Source organism: Diabrotica virgifera, chromosome 3 (genome assembly GCF_917563875.1).
Source record: "Diabrotica virgifera virgifera chromosome 3, PGI_DIABVI_V3a".
NCBI lineage: Eukaryota > Metazoa > Arthropoda > Insecta > Coleoptera > Chrysomelidae > Diabrotica > Diabrotica virgifera.
In genome coordinates, this window is record NC_065445.1 from 211,228,884 (window position 1) to 211,247,310 (window position 18,427).

At 35.9% G+C, this 18,427-nt stretch overlaps 1 protein-coding gene across 1 annotated transcript in view; it reads left to right on the forward strand.

The window, feature by feature from the left end:
- The window catches only part of LOC114332176 (syntaxin-1A), an 850,840-nt gene that overhangs the window by 831,168 nt on the left and 1,245 nt on the right, over nt 1-18,427 (forward strand). The window contains exon 9 of the mRNA XM_050647243.1: nt 11,717-11,807. Within this exon, the coding sequence (XP_050503200.1) occupies nt 11,717-11,800 (84 nt within the window). The 3' untranslated portion in view covers nt 11,801-11,807. The remainder of the gene's footprint in view (nt 1-11,716; nt 11,808-18,427) is intronic.

The window sequence follows — 18,427 nt, forward strand, 5'->3', positions numbered from 1 at the left end:
TCTAAATGATGCATACATACCTTGAAGGAACGCACTATTTTCAGGGACACCCTGTATTATGTCTGAATAGGCAGTGGACACTTTGATTACATGGAGAGGCATAAAACCCGCTAAAACTTTACCCCACTGTAGAGAAGATTCCTTCTCTACCATGGAACCGGACAATAATCTTTGATCTGTTGATTTTCGGAAGGGTAACATGACATTAGGTCTTGATCGTTCGGATGGGGGTTTTCCATCCTTCTCTATTTTGGACTACCAGGGAAGCTTCATGTAGACATTGGCAATAATTCACCTGAGGTAGGACTGATTTTTTTGTTTACAGTCCTTTGTTCCTCTGAACATTTATCATCATCATCATCAACCTATACGCCTACGCTGTTTAGGTGCCTCTCAGCTGTTTCCATCTATCACTCTTGTCTTGTGCGGCCTGTTTCCAATTACTGCTAACAGTCCTCTGATCTGATCCGCAGAGCTTCTTTTGTCTTGGCCTCCACACGACAATACGTTTTATCCATCGGCTTTCTGATAATTTGGCCCTCCCATTTCTATTTTAGCGACGCAATTTTTTTGATAGCGTCTGTTGTTTTTGTCTACAACGCAATTCTTCGTTTGGGTATCGGTCTCGTTAGAGAGACAACCAACATCTAACGCTCCATAGCCCTTTGAGTCACGCGAGTCTTGTTCACTACTTTTTTTGTTAGTGTTAATGTTAAGGCTCCAAGAATGACTTTACGTAAGACGGGTGAAAGATTTTCCTTTCGAGGTATATGGCTAGGTTCGATTTAAATGCATAGTTAAATTTACTAAACGCTGCCCAGGCTAATTATATCGCTGGTACCTATGATTAATGTGAGTCCTAATACATTTCCAGTGAAAATAATAACTCTTTGATAAGTATTGGTATATTGGTAAAAGATTTGGTTCATAAATAGATGCCGACGAAAACAATTATTTCCCTTTTAGTATGATATAATTGATCCAAAAGATGGCATAACCCAGACATCCAAAGTGAAAGTTCTCCTCCAACACCAAATTGTTCTATATGGTCCACATAATGTTCAGAAAAAAGTCACACCATTTTGAGCGTCGGGTTTGGGGGGAGAGGGGGGAGAAATCGGTAAATTTCTTCGTTTGGGTATCTGCCTCGATAGAGAGACAACCAACATCTAAAGCTCCATAGCCCTTTAAGTCACGCGAATCTTGTTCACTACTTTTTTTGTTAGTGTTAATGCGTGTTAATGTTTACGCTCCATGAATAACTACAGGTAACACGGGTGAAAGATTTTCCTTTTAAGGCATGTGGGTAGGTTCCATTTAAATACATAGTTAAATTTACCAAAAGCTGCCCAGGCTAATTACATGTGACCTGCGAGCTCACATGTCTTGTTATCTCTGCCCAACCAAATTTTATAATAAGTTCTCATACGATGCAATCTGAATATTACGATTTAGTTCCACTTCCAAAGAAGCGTGATATAACTTTTCCAGCATCCATACGAACGGCTGTAAGTACGGTGTCATCTGCAAATCTCAAATTACGAAATTACTGAGCTTTTCTCTATTTGTGTTGACACCATACTCGTTCAGATTTACCTTCTTACTACTCGTAAGTTCGCAATCAAGATGCAGTAGTAATAAACAAACCAAGACACGTTAAATGTTACTAGAAGCACTCGCAAATCATAATTTACAATGTATGTACATTGTTAATCCCAAATTAGGATTTACAAAGTTTATACATTATAAATTATGATTGAGGAGTGCTCCTTGTAACATTTAACGTGTCCTGGTTTGTTTATTTCTACTGCATTTTGATTGTGAATATAGAGTAGTATGTTCGGCGTCATGCAAGCAGGATAATATATAGACTTCAGGAATAGCACACCTGTCAACGCGAGCTTATGGATTTTCCCAGCCTCCCATCCCCGGTGAATCCATGTCTAAATCAAAAGGATTCCCATTTCCACATCAAAACCAAAATCAAGTTTGGCGTTTTAATGGCTTAAATGGCCAAAACCCCTCGGATCTTTAGTTGCTTTATAATTGAAATGTTGGTGCGATGCTTTGTGTACGTTATTCGCCAATTTTTTCTGTAAGCTCACATCTCAATGGCATTTATTGTTCTTCGGTTAGATACCTTTAACATCCATGTTGGAGATGCATATGTGACAATAGAAAATATTAATGTGTTTAATAGTTTATTAAAAGTCTCCATATACGAGTTAGTTTTATAATTGCTTTACGTATTATTGCCAATTTGTCTTTCATTTCTTCGTTACATCCTTCTTTGTTTGTAATGATTGATCTTAGATACGTAAACCTCTCGACCACTTTCAAATCAGCAATATTCTATTAGCCTGCTCAAAAATGGAGCTAGTAAAAATAATGAACAAGCTTGAGACGGTCAGCAAGAAATATTATCTATATGCCCAAGAAATATTATCTTATGCCCAAAAATACTCAAATTATAACAGACCGCAATCCATCCAACATATTATTTTCTCTATGTACCAACTCCTCATAATATGTTGGATGGATTGCGGTCTGTTATAATTTGAGTATTTTTGGGCATAAGATAATATTTCTTAACATAATATGTTGGATGGATTGCGGTCTGTTATAATTTGAGTATTTCTGGGCATAAGATAATATTTCTTGCTGATCGTCTCAAGCTTGTTCATTATTTGTACCAGCTCCATTTTTGAGCAGGCTAATAGAATATTGTCCGCATATCTAAGGTTCGCGATTCTTTTGCCTTCTGTCCTTATTACGAGTCTCTTTACTTTCAAGACTTTTCCCGTCATATACATACAATCCACATATTTAATACTAGTGATTTTTTTTCCTGGAAGCCGTCTGTTGTGAACCGTCGTACTGCAGCCACTTGGTTTATTGCACATCTTCCATTTGTTTATAAAACCCATTCCAGAATTCTGGAACCCTGTACCAGCTTGTACAAGTCTAGTGGGTGGGTGCCATATATATTTGGAGTCACTTCGATGTCTCCAAAAAGTGTTTGCCGCCTCCGATCCAATGCCTCACAGTCATGCAAGATATGATTGACTGTTTCAGGTTCTCTGTTACAGAGTCTGCAGCTCAAGTCTCCATGAAACAGCTCCATTGTATGCAGGTGACCCTTAACTGGCGCATGTCCAGTGAGGAAACCTGTTATGACTCTGAGCTGATTCCTGCTTGTTTTCAGCAGAAATTCAGCCCTACTAGCACATGTCCGTCCGATATACATCTTGCCATGTGTTTGACCGGGTATATTCTCCGAGTGTGAGTTGTGCTGGCTTCGGATCCAGGCTTTTTTCGTTCGCGGACAGTGCTCTTTGTCACTCCCACGGTCGGCTCTGGACCCAGGTATTTTGTAGCTGATGTTCTCCTGGCAAATGCATCAGCTCTTTCATTGCCGTATATGCCACGATGACCTGAAACCCATACCAGTATAACACTGTTATGTTGTGCCAGTCTGTCAAGTTCTTGTCGACATTCCCACACCAGTATAGAGTTCACCTTAGGGCTTTAAGAGTCCCAATGGCTGCTTGGCTATCTGTGCATATGTTAACCCGCTGCAGTTCGAAGGCCCTCGGGTTGTTTTCTCTTGCACACTGCAAGATTGCAAAAATCTCTGCCTGAAATACGGAGGTATACTCACCCAGTGGAATAGAAATGTTGAAATTTAATACTAGTGATACAATACAGCCTTACACCAAATTTTGGTCTAAATACTTTGGAAAGAACATTGTTGACCTTGCTGTTGACTTTGAAACTGCCTCAAACAGTTGTTAACAATAGTTGTGTATATCACCGAAATAGTCATCTACATAGGTTACCATCCAGACTTTCCTCAAATTTCTTTAGCTATCGCAAGTTTTATATGGTCGATTTTATTTAGTGTATTGCCACCAGGGCTATTCCATGTTCCCTTTTGTGTATCATTGTGTATAAAGTATGTGCTGGTAACTACCATGTTAATTAATAGTGTAGGAAACAGAGGTTGAACCTTGCAAAATGGACACAAGTCCGGTTTTATTTTTTTTCTGGCATATCAAGGGGTGCTTATTATAAGACTAACTTTTTCTGAAAAAATTTCGCCCCGGAACCCCCCTTTTCACCCCTTTAAAGGGGGTAATTTATGGTTTTTGCAGAACGTAGCCCTTCCTGTACCTTTTACAAAAAATTTCTTTTATAGAAATATGAAGAGGACTATATTTTCTACGATTTATTTCCGACAACATCTCTCTATCATCCAGCGTTTAGCAAGGGTGGCGCCCCAAAGTTGACAAGTTTTTAAAAAAGATGTTTTTAAAAAAAAATATATTTTTCCCTAACTGTAACGGAAATTAAAAAGAAATTCTGCGGAAATTATTCACAAATAGATGATTGATTTTTTGGTATAGGTTTCACTTAAGGGTAATTGCTCTTTTTTTAATTACAGGGTGTTACATTTTAAAAAACCCCTTTTTATACCATCTGAACCGTTTATGCTAGAGTAAAAAGACTTTCAGCGATTACCCATGTACTGGTGTTATTTACAAATTTGTATAATGCACCCCCATTTTTTCCCCTGAACCACCCAAAAAAAAGAAGAATTTAATAAATGAAGTGATTTTCTTGGAATCCTTCACACACAATGCCCTTCGTTAATATGCTTAATATATCATTTTGTGAAAGTTATTATTACCCATGCATGGACACTAAAAGCGATTTCCTAGTGCAACTCCTGTAGCCAAAAACAATAAATAAAATGGGGGGTTGAAAATTTTTTTTTGTTTTTTGCTTTTTGATCCATATGGGCATATGCTTCATCAATAGTGCTTTTTAAAAATATATATGGTTATTGCAACATCCCTGCGCAAACCACCCTTATCCTTGAAAATATACTGCAGAAACTACCCCTATACCTTATCCAGCATGTTTTTACGATTTTCTCATTACCTATTCATTTTTTTTAAACAAAACTTATACAAGGTTAAAGACCACTATTTACTCTAAAAATTAGGTCCTATTCATTTTTTTCGTTTAAGCAACCGTTACGGCACAGTGGCGCCGTAAACCTCATATATGCTTTGACGGGCTCCAGTTTTTGTTCATTTTTTCGTCATCTGTTTGTTTTATTGATAAAGTACTTATGTAAAATAAAACAACACAGTGTAACCTACAAATTATGACCTATGCACATTTTACATTCTTTGCTCCCCAAAGCTACAGTGGTGGCCCAAAATAAATTTCTTCATATTTTCGCCACCTACACGCATTTTATTGCGTTAATGCTAACTTAATAGCACAATATTCACCCCTAAGTGGTCGCTAAGCAGTGGCGGATCCAGGGAGGGGTGATGGGGGCGATCACCCCCACCCCTCTCAAACCAAATGATATTATATTTGAAGATTATAAAAATATTCATTTATTTTTATAGAAATACTTATATTATATTAATATTATTTTTATAAGAATGACCTTTTATGCTTTAGCGACAGTGGCGGATCCAGCATCGTTAAGAGGGGGGTGCCAATTGGTTAAATTTCTATAAAAATAAATGAATATTTTTATAATCTTTGAATATAATATCACTTGGTTTGAGAGGGGGGGGAGGTGATCACCCCCATCACCCCTCCCTGGATCTGTCACTGCGTAGCGACCACCTAAGGGTAAATATTGTGCTGTTAAGGTAGCATTAATGCAATAAAATGCATGTAGGTGGCGAAAATATGCAAAAATTTATTTTGGGCCACCACTGTGGCTTTGGGGAGCAAAGAATGTAAAATGTGCATAAGTCAAAATTTGTAGGTTACACTGTGTTGTTTTATTTTGCATAAGTACTTTATCAATAAAACGAACAGATGACGAAAAAAAAAACAAAAACTGGAGCCCGCCAAACCATATATGAGGTTTACGGCGCCACTGTGCCGTAACGGTTGCTTATACGAAAAAATGAATAGGACATAATTTTTAGAGTAAATAGTGGTCTTTAACCTTGTATAAGTTTTGTTTAAAAAGAATACATAGACAATGAGAAAATCGTAAAAACATGCTCGCCAAGGGATAGGGGTAGTTTCTGCAGTATATTTTCAAGGATAGGGGTGGTTTTCGCAGAGATGTTGCAATAACCATATATATTTTTGAAAAGCACTATTGATGAAGCATATGCCCATATGGATCAAAAAGCAAAAAACAAAAAAAAATTTTCAACCCCCCATTTTATTTATTTTTTTTGCTACAGGGGTTGCACTAGGAAATTGCTTTGGGTGTCCATGCATGGGTAATAATAACTTGCACAAAATGATATATGAAGCATATTAATAAAGGGCATTGTGTGTGAAGGATTCCAAGAAAATCAATTTATTTATTAATTCTTATTTTTTTTGGGGTGATTCCGGGGAAAAAATGGGGGTGCATTATACAAATTTGTAAATAGCACCAGTACATGGGTAATCGCTGAAAGTCTTTTTACTCTAGCATAAACGGTTCAGATGGTATAAAAAGAGGTTTTTTAAAATGTAACACCCTGTAATTAAAAAAAGGGCAATTACCCTTAAGTGAAACCTATACCAAAAAATCAGTCAATTATTTGTGAATAATTGTCGCAGGATTTCTTCTTAATTTCCGTTAGAGTTAGGGAAAACATATTTTTTTTAAAAACATCTTTTTTAAAAACTTGTCAATTTTAGGGCGCCACCCCCGCTAAACGGTGGATGATAGAGAGATGGTGTCGGAAATAAATCGTAGAAAATATAGTCCTCTTCATATTTCTATAGAAGAAATTTTTTGTAAAAGTTACAGGAAGGGCTACGTTCCGCAAAAACCACAAATTACCCCCTTTAAAGGGGTGAAAAGGGAGGTTCCGGGGCGAAATTTTTTCAGAAAAAGTTAGTTTTATAATAAGCACCCCTTGATATACCAGCAAAAAAATAAAACCGGACTTGTGTCCATTTTGCAAGGTTCAACCTTTGTTTCCTACACTATAAGGCGGCTAGGGCTAATAGGTGTATTAAGGCTGGTTCCGTTGTTGGTCGACACTTCATATAAACTCGGGTTTCCAATTATTTGCGTGTATTCCCTCTCTTTACCTATATTTGCATTAAAATCTTATATTAATACCTTCATTCAATTTCATATTTTGTTGATTAAAAGGTGTGTTTACTGTTTACTCTAATTATGAAGCCCTTTTTTCCTTTCCTAATTTATGTTCTGTTCGGAGGCAGCAGCTATAACATAGCATGAAATTACTCCGCTTCTTGGTCTCCCCCCTCCTATTCTTACCAATAGCACAGTATAGGAGGCCAATAGTCTATAACATGATGATGATAAAGATAAATTGATATTGCTGAACTGAAACTGAATTATTTTGTTCTTGATCTTGTCGTTGTCGTCCTTCCTTGTCATTTATTTAAATGACTAAATTAAAATTCATTTCCATTACAAAATTTGGGCTTGCATTTTGTATTATAACATGTTTGTAAATTTAAATTTGATTTTAATAGATGATCCTTATTAGTAGATGAGATCAGGTAGGTATCGTCTGCCAAATCGTAACAAGTGGAGTTACAGACTTCAGAAATTTTGTTTCTGAAAAACCCATTCATCATCTCTCATCTGAACTATCAGAAGGATCAGTTTTTGAAAAATACTAAAGTACGCTAGCAAGTTGGGAGCCGCGTTCAAAAGCGGTGTAGGCTAGTGCTGCCATCTTTGCAAACATCCACGAACTTTAGTTTATTGGCGAATAGATGGCGATAGTACGTACTCCAGACATTTTTAAATTAAAATTATTGATAATTTTTATCAAGGTATATACACATTACACAACATAAAACACAAAGTTATTTTAATTTTATATTTTCGTGTCGGATTTCTAATGAATTTTTTAAATACTGATAGTAGTATGCTTTTGTAGATATAATTATTTAAAGTCTAGAACTAGTACTAGAAGAATTTTTTTCTAATTACCTTCATCGTCTATATTATATAGACTACCTAATTACTTTCTCGTAAATAATTACCAATATAAAATTTGTTAATTATAGGTAAGATTTGTTCTTATTTAAAACATGAAGTAAATTTTTAGTATTGTATGTACCTAATACGAATTCCAGGTGTTCCAGGAATATATGCGGTGCATGGTGCGTTATATGATAATATGAAGCGCCCACAGCAACAGTGGCCTAAGCCACAAATTAAGCATTTTTAAATTAATATATCAATAAAAGTAGCAATATTAAATCTTCGGATTAACAAAGGTCTACACAATCTATCTCTATTGGCTAAATGGCTGAGTTGTGAACAAAAATTCATTTTTATTTTACAAATTTAAGACTCTAAAACGAAATATCTAGTTCCTATAACTTTAAATAGTTATACAGTGGTTTTAGAATCTGTGGTCTATCAGAATTGTGAGTAAGAATATAAAATGAAGGTATTCTCTAGTACATATACATAGGCAGTCTATGATCAGTCCTCATCAGTCCTATACTAGGGTATAAGGTGCCCTCCTGAAAAACTAGCATAGGTGCCCTTAAATTAGTATTTTGTATACCAGCAGAAAAAAACTCAATTTTGGCGCTCCGCAAACAGGGGTGTCCGCCTGCAGTGCCTCCCTTGCAGACTCGTTATCACAGACCCTGCCTATGATAGGCTATATTAATGCACAGCATACGGACGGATAGGACTTTTAATTCAACTTTGGTAAATCAACATTCGGAAGACATCAGCACATAAGAGAAGTCAATCAGTTACTGTTTTTCTATGATCTAAAATTTAAATATTTAAATGTCTTTAGTATTTAGTATGGAGATAATAAACAATGTGTTTTTTTTTAACAAAACTACTCTAAAATTTTAAGTTGTATTTGACCTTTATCTATCGGGTGCTTAATGGTAAAACTTATAAATATTAGCAACAATTATAAAAATTAGTTTTGTCAATATAACTATTGATCGAGGTAACTTTTGAAAAGTGCTCCCAATTTATGGCAGTGAACATGATTTACAACGTATGTCGCACCTATTTAACATAACCAGCAGAAAATTTAACATGCCATTCCGCGGTCGGCCGATACTTCTTCTACTGATTGGTGATTTATTTCGTGCTATTTTGACCACACGTGTCTCCCCCATTCTGGTTATGTGGTTGTTCCATTCTTTTTTTTTATTTAGTGTTCATTCGTTTATATACTGTACGTTAAATTGTCTTCTAATATCTTCGCTCCTCTTTCGATCTCTCAGTGTATTTCATGTAATTCTTCTCAGTACTCTCATCTCTGCCGTTTCCAGTAGTCTTTGTGTTGTGGCTGTATCGGGTCTTGTTTCTGATGCATATGCATATGTCATTATTGGTCTTACACTGGCTTTATAAATTCTTGACTTCATCTCAGTGTTAATGTCGGTTTCGCCATATAGTGTTATTAAGGCATCCTGCCAATCTATTTGCTTTTTGTACTTGATTTCTCACTTCTTTGTCTAGGTCTCCGTAACTTGACAATGTACGTAATTCCAAGGTATTTTACTTCCATTACTTGTTCAATACTGATACCATCAATTTCTATTTTGCATCTGATTGGTTCTTTACTGATTACTATTGTTTTGGTTTTCTGAGATGAAATTGTCATATTGAATTCTTTTGCTCTTATGTTAAATCTGTGGACTAATCTTTGCAGACTATCTTCATCTTGGGCTATCAATATTGCGTCGTCTGCGTAGCAGAGTATTGAATAATGCGTCGTCTGCGTAAAAGAAATGAATGTCAAAATTTACAAAACAGTCATCAGACCAATAATAACATACGTGTCAGAAACACGACCTGCGCACACAGTACTAAAAGAATGCTAGAAATAGCAGAGATGAAAATCATTAGAAAAATCGACGGTAAGAGACTATGGGACAGAGCTAGAAGTACAGATATACGACGGAGACGCAAAATGGAGAACTTCAAGGAGAGGGTAAGAAAGAAAAGAGTAGAATGGAATGATTATGTAAGCTGAATGACAATAAATAGAGTAGTAAAGACGGCGAGAGGCGGTTTCACAATAGGAAGACGATCAATGAGAAGGTCACCAAATTGATAGAACGACAACAGATAGAGTCATGTCTATGTAAAAAGAAGAAGAATACTTGAAAGGCATGGGCTCTCCCCATCATCATCAGTGGTGCCACAGCTCTAGTTGACCCTCGACTTTCCCTAGTTTGTTTCTGAGTCGTTCCTGTCCATTCATATTATGTATTTGCTAATTTTGTTCTGAAGCTATTTCCTTGTGGCATTTTTGTATTCAACTATTTTGTAAATGGGAAATAAGCCACAATTTACCTAAAAAAAATGATTTTATTAACGTTTTGACGTCCAAATCGGATGTCGTTGTCAAAATACAAAATACTAATAAATTAAACAAAAATGTTGTCGCTTAGTAAAAAATTTTTCTAACAATTTATTTAATCTGACTCCTTTATATCGGCAATTCAGACATATATTATACATTAAGTAGAAGACTTTAAAATGATATGGCCAATATTTATGAGTTGCGTTACTGAGACGACTTTACTGAAGGATAATTCATTCGATTACATGAAATCAACCCCAACTCAAAAATATCCGAATATACCTATGCTATGAATTTTTTTGTGACGGATATTCTTGAGTTAGGGTTGATATTTCATGTAATCGAATGAACTATCTTTCAGTACAGTCGTCCCAGGAACGCAACTCATAAATATTGGCAATATCATTTTAAAATCTTCCACTTTAAAATGTGTAATAGGTATATGTCTGAATTTTCGATATAAATGAGTCAGATTAAATAAATTATTAGAAGAATTTTTTACTAAGCAACAACATTTTTGTTTAATTTATTAGTATTTTGTATTTTGACAACGACATCCGATTTGGACGTCGAAACGTTAATAAAATCATTTTTTTAGTTAAATTGTGGCTTATTTACCATTTAGAATAGTTGATTATGTATTTGATATTTTATTTCTTTGTATTTCCCTACGCTTTAATTGCTCTAAGTTTGTTATTATTTTTAATATACCTAATTAAAGTTTCTATTTTTATCTTTTCTGGCACTTACGTTTAAGTGAATTGTTTAAATTTTTGTCTGCTTATCGTAATTATTTTATTAGAAAATTCTGGGCTACTGTAAAGCACCTCTGAGAAATAGAAGCAGATCAAATAATCATAAAGATTGTCTGGGCTACTAAAAAGTACCCTTTGCTGTAGTTTTATTGTTTGGGACAAATTTACTTAATACTCTTTTAATTTAATGATGTAGATTGTAAATAAACATAATTACATAAAAAAAAGAAAATTCGGTCAAAATTTAATTCTTATTTAAAAAGTAATATGTTGTCAACTACCTAGTCTAGAACTATATATAACTAAGTTATAACTTTTACCATTAAGTAAACTATGAACACAGTCGTAGTTGCGGAGAAACATAGGTACATTTCTAGCAAATATGTGAATTGTATTTTGTTTTTTAGGTTATAGTTTATAGTATCAACACCACATAATATATAACCAAGCACAACACAACACAGCACACAAACACACACTTACACTAATCCAGTGCATCAGAGCTACACATTATACACACACACTAACACAAGCACCTTGTAGCAAAATAATTGTAGTTCTGGTGACAAAGGGCATATTTGGTAGTGTATTTAATGGATGGACAAAACTAATATTTGGTTGTGTGTTTTTCATCATTTGCAGAAGAAAATTATGATTTTAATCTGTCTTACAATCTTGGCAATAATTATCACGTGTACCATTGGAGGATACCTTGGATTGGTGTAAATTTTTGGTAAGTAATTTTGTTTTAATATCCATAACTTTTACACTGTTTAAAATTGGGTTTATCCGTTAGAGCGAAACCATATGAATAATGTTTTTATAGTATAGTACATTCATTTCCAATATAAGCTCAGACGCCTGATCGGTAGGTAGGTATGTCATATCGCCTCAGAATGTCGTTCGTTAGAAATTAATTTGTAATGCAGGATGAGCTGCAGTGCCGCGCCAGCACGTGGTAGCGCCTGTGTGCAAAACATTTAATGGCGCCTAAAATGAAAAATTATTTATTGTAACCAAAAAAAATAACTAAAAATTCTTATACATGCAACAGGAAAATAAAGTAAGTTAAAATAATTAAATTAAAATAAATCTTTGGCGTAACAACATAAAAAACTTAAGATATAGGTAGGTAAACATGAAATACTTAGCTATTTTATAAAAAATTAACTTTTCGCGTCTTCCGTTCGAAAAATCTTTTTATAATATATGGTGAATATCAATTTGATTAAATACTGACCACTCTACAAGGATGGTAGATCAATTTCAACCGTTCTGTCAATCTTAAATATTTTTTTGTAAGTTTAAGTTTAGAAAAAGATCGTTCAGTAGTGGCATCAGATATGGGCAGAATGAGCAGAATGCGAAGAGCTATTGTTAAATTTGGGTAAACTGCAGTAGGTACCTAAATTCGTTTAAAAATATAAATTTTAAAATTTTACAAACATCATTATTTAATTCTTTTAACAAAGGCTGAAGCTGTATAATTTCTTCAAACAAATCGTCTCTCTCTATATGTAGATGCTCATTAAATCTCATTTTTTTACAAATTTCTACACAAAAGTTTTAATTGTGAGTTTTATGTACTGTCGTTCAAATTATATAAAAATTTGAAAGAATCAACATGATTCTCCAATATGGAAAATCTCTCATTTACTGAAATTAATGCTTGGTCGAGAACACAATAAAATAAATGAACTTCGTATGACATTTTAGGATCCAAAATCTGTTCGTCTTTATGTTCGTAATCGAACTGCCTGCTTTTATTCCGACGCCGTAACTGTGTGGCTGGTTGAAAACTGGGCTCCACATCCAGTTTCTCTGCTGTTTCATTTGCTGTAGTGATAACATCATTAAAGTTGCTATATATCCGATACTAGAGCAAGAATTGTTTTAAGGGCGTACACGTAAAATTTCGCTTCAATTTGTTTTAATTTAAATGAATTAATTTTTTTCGAATCCTGAGAAAACTAATAAGTATTTTAAAAAAATTTAAACAAAGAATGAAATATTACAATTATTGCCGAAGGCCGAAAGTCCCTTAGAATAAGCGAATAGTTTCATTTGAATGAGATATATAAAACTAAAACACACTAAATTTTCTTTCTTTTTTTTTTCACCTATGTAACTTACTTAAAAACATTATAGAAGTTTTTAGGGACTTTCGGCCCTCGGTAATAATGCAATCTTTCATTCTGGGTTTAAATTTTTCAAAAATACCGATTAGTTTTCTCAGGATTTGAAAAATTAATGAATTTAAAACACATTGGCGCGAAATTTTGCCTACGCCCTTAACTCTTGTAACGCATTTAGCATATTCATTGTTTTTGATTGTAAACTTTTATCTTTCATCAGAACTTCATACCATAAATGTGGACTGAGCATATAAATGTAAATGTTGATATTTTATCTCCTAAACATCTAGCTTGATATTTTGAATCAAGATCAAATTTTTCCGAATATAATATATCACATAAAGCATCATATTGTTTATCAAATTTTTGTACAATGGCTTTAAAGCATAAATTCTGCTAGACCGGTGGCTGCGTGTCTTTACAGGATTTTTCTTGTTTATGCAGATTGTGTAAATCAATACGTACCTAATGTAGGCAAACTTCAAAGGGCTACCTACCTTTGAAGTTGAGATATACCTACGGGGTGGTAAGGTCGGTAAATGGGTAAGTGTTGTTTTGACCTGCGTAAAATTGTTCTACCAACTCTAGTGGCGCCCCTTAAATGCTGGCGCCTGTGTGCGCCGCACACATTGCACACGTGGACGGCGCGGCCCTGATGAGCTGCGATGACACTACATACACACCGATCACGTGTCTGAAACTGGCAATTGAGCTTAACTTAGGAATGAACGTGCTATAATTAAACATTGTTTTATCCACTAGGATGAACAAAATTCTGATTGAACATTCTCTTAACTAAACATTATCTAAATATTTGTATAAAAAACAAATGGTAAACACACTAGGTATACACTTACTTACTTTTTCGTGTCTGGATCCGACTACAGTTTTTCTGCCCAATATCGGGCCACGACTACACCCTTTGTATTTGCGAGCCATAAATCATCGAGGTTGCACTGTGATGGGCAAAGTCTGCATACTCTCAGGTGCTCCGCGTTCTGTATTTCCCCACATTCACAAAGTGCGTCGTTAGCTGTCTTGATGTCCCATTTAATGAGGTTCTGTTTTACAGGGGCAACACCTGTGCGTATGCGGTTGAGTGCCCGCCAGGTTCTCCAGTCCAGGTTCATTCCATTAGGTCGTTCTGGACGTAGGGGGAACAGTTCGGGTGGTTCGACGCTGACATTTCTTATAAACCTTTTCCTTGATTTAAGTCGGCTGGTTCCTGGCGGTTCGTCAAACCCGTATAATTGGTGCCTTTCATCGAAAGTTTGCCTGAACTTCTCCACATATTGTGAGGCGCATCTACGGTCGTCTGGTGATGCGAATCCAGCTGCCCGGTACAGTAGGGGAAGAGGGGTAGGCTTCATGCAACCGGTCATTATTCTACATGTTTCATTCAACGCCGTGGTGACTTGTTGGGCGTGTCTAGATCTACCCCAAACGGGACAAGCATATTCCCCTGTTGAGAAACATAAGGCCTCAGCTGTTGACTATAAGACCTGGGGGTTTTCACCCCACTTGCTCCCTACAAGTTTCCGGAGAAGGTTGTTTCTCGTAGAAACCTTTTGTCTTGTGCTCTGACAGTGGAATTTATACGTTAGTGACCCGTCTAGTATCACTTTAAGATATTTGGGCCTATCAGTATGTTCCAAGCGTTGTCCCTGACAACCAAGAAACATTTAGTTTTACATGCGCCAGATGGTTGTTGAGATGGAATGCAGTTTTAATGAGTTTTGTTTTTAGCAAGTTGACATCATGTTTAAAGCCTCTTCTATTGTCGACTCCACTTGTGTGATTGTTTTCCCCTTAACGGCGATACCAAGGTCGTCACCGTAAACAAAACTCTCAGTCTGAGGGGGCATTGGTTGGTCGTTGGTGTAGATGTTAAATAGGGACGGCGCCAGAACGCTTCCTTGAGGTAGGCCATTTTTTTGGGTTCTCCATCTGCTCTTCTCTACATTTAACACAACGTAGAAGCGTCTATTATACAATAATGATCTAATGATATTTACCAGGTCATAGTCAAGCACAGTGTTATAGATCTTAGCAAGGTTCTGTGGTTTATCGTATCCTAGGCCGCTGTGAGGTCTATCAAGGCTACTCCCACTATCTCTTTGTGTTCAAATCCGTCCTCTATGTACTCTGATAGGTTCAGCACTTGGCCTGTGCATGATTTACCTGGTCTGAAGCCTGCTTGTTGTGGGATTAGTGTTGCATCTAATTTTACCTGGATGCGGTTCAAAATGAGGCGTTCATACAATTTATACAAATGTCATAGCAGAGATAACGGACGGTAGCTACCCGGTAGTTCGGGGTCTGTCCCAGGTTTCAGAAGGGCTACTACTTTTGATTTACGCCACAGTTTTGGAATCTGGTAGGTAGAGCGACAGAGATGTTAAATAGATCGAGCACCCATTGTCTCGCTTTTTCCCCAAAGTGTTTTATCTGCTCTGTTAGGATTTCGTCCACCCCAGGCTATTTTCCATTTTTCATATAGTCAATACAATTTTAGAGCTCTTTGATGGTAAATGGGTTTCGTAAGAGAGTTTTTCCTGGTCTTGAGTTCTTATGATCTTTGGCGTTTTGCAACGATGGTTTGCTTTGCCATTCAGAAGCAGTTGGTGGGCTATCTGATTTGGCGTTATTGCACATGACTCTTTCATCTCTGTGGGATCACCATTAAGTTTTTTGATCATATTCCAAGCCTGCTTACTACTGTGCGTCATATCCATTTTACTTAATGTCTCTTTCCACCGTTCTTGTCTGGAGGCGCTTAGTATTTGCTGCAGTCTCTCCCCTATCTCTGCCGTAACTTCGCTGAATGGGTCTTTACTATATTCTTCGATGTACTTTGTCATAATGTCTTTTGCTTCGTCATTCAGACCAGATATGTAATGTTGTTGACATCCTCTGGGTATATGTTTACATGAGGTTCGTTTTACAAGTTTGATGAACGCATCATAGTTTTTGGGGATCGGGACTATGTTTTTCACTTGTGTTTCCAGCAGTATATTTTTCCCAGTTCGCTTTTTTACAAGGTATACAAAGCAATTGTCAAGTTAAAACTGCTTCTTCTTATGAAATCCACCAATGGATGTTCCATGTACGGAGCCATGGCATTTTCTTCCTGTCCACTCTTCTTCTTCCTTCGATCTTTCCTTCAATTAAGGTTTGCAGAAGTTGGTATCTTTCGTTTCTAATTACGTATGCCGTTTTTCTCTGTTTAATTGTGAATAGCAGTTGTCGTTATGTACCAATTCTTATCAGGATTTCTTCATTTTTTGTTATTCGTGCTATTCATGGAACTTTAAGGATTTGTCGATAAATTCACATTTCAATAATCTTTATGTCAGGTAAAATCTTTATGTCAGGTTTATCTATCAATATATCGTGCCTTATCCTATCCATTTCTGCACATAAGCCTTTACTCTATTTAACACTGTTGTCAATTACGTTTTTCTCTTCACCTCCTTCGTTTTACTTCTGATGAGACACCTGTTGTCTCTGGCATGTTCAGCTTTTTACTCATAGGAGATTTCTTTTGCTTGCCTAAATTCTCATTCGGACTCCTGCGTCGAAGTGATATCACAAGCTTTGGTTGATTAGTGTTCATAAGTTGCATATTATTTCTTTTTAACCAACTGCATAAACCTAGTGCGATAAAGTTGATAATATGGTTCCAGTGTAGTTTGTTAAATTTTCTCGTTTCGACTTTGTCCTTTCTGGTCCTGAAAATATTGGTAAAACAAGAGTCAGTGCCTAAATGGCTCTCAATACAAGTAAAAGGCCTAATGTGATAAAAGGTGTGGTTTGATGCGTTCATGAAACAAACGTTTTGTGAACAAAATTTGTAAAAACTTCGATATTCTCTCTTTTTTATATCAGTCCTTCATTCTACATAACGTCCAAAGCTTTATTTACATCCAGGAAGGCTGCTCCTGTATATTACTTGTCGTTAAATCCAACTGTTATATACTTTGTAAGTCTGAATACTTTGAGTTCGATGGAGTGTTGAGCTCTGAATCAAAATTGTGCTTCTGGAATTAATCCTAGCCTGTCTGCTCCTGATTGGAGTATGTTTTGGATGACTCGCTTTATTATCTTGCTGACTGCTGGAAGTAAGCTAATCAGTCTGTAATTTTGTGTAAATGTATGGTTCTTTTCTGGCTTCGGTATCAAGATTACATGTGCTTCCTTCCATGAGTTTGGAAAGAGCCTATACCTTATTATTGTATTTTTTGTTTGTTAAATATACAATTACTTTCGAAGGAAGATATTTCAGTGCCCTGTTAGTGATTTCATCTGGACTAGGTGCTTTCCTTGTTGAACTTTTTGTGATCAGTTCACTTATTTCTTTGGGTGATCTGGGATTTATTGTTTCTTCTTGTTTTCGGGCGTTTCTAGTTCTGTTTCTTCAACTTCAATCAAGTTTGTCTTCGTCTTGGTGATAATTCAGTGTACCTACTCTCTCTATCTCTTTCAAGAGCCTTCTCATCACGTTGGCTTTCTCTTCCACAGAGTAGACGATTCCGTTTTCTATAGTGAGCGAATGGGTTTTCTATCGTTTCTTAAAGTTCTTTGGAGCCTCCGTACTTCTCTCTTGGGCACCCTATCCCCATTTCATTTACATAATTGTCCCGCTTTTGACTTTGGCATTTGTGACTTGTCGATTCAGTCGGTTTGCCCTATTTTTGTCCTCCTGATTTCTTGTTCTTCTGGCTCTCTTTTTGGTTCTATTATTTACCCTTAATATTTCTTTTATTTCCTGATTAATGTTTTAAATTTTCCCATGTGAATTGCATATTCTTCTTTAGTAGTGCTATTGCTTAGTGATTTTTTATGATGTTTTCGAGCTCTAGGATTTTTTTCTCTATTTGGTGTGGATTGTCGATTAAAGGAACGTTTCCAATACATAAGTTCACTAGTCTCTTTTAGTTTAACTACTTTTTTCTTTCGTTTCCTTGTAATTCTGTTACCTTCTTCTTATGTGCCCATTTCTGAGAGAATGGGGTTGTTGTCTCTGATCCTTCGTTTAAGTTTCGCATCTCTGTAGTCCGAGGTTTTTAGCCCCTATTATATCCAAATGGGTTGGTAGAGCATTTCTTGGAAAGTGGCTTCTTTCGATGGGCCCAATTGCAATTGTGTCTTCGTTGTTCAATAAATAATTATTTCATATTCTTCTATTTCTATTTGTAGCTATCTTGTTCCAGTTAAA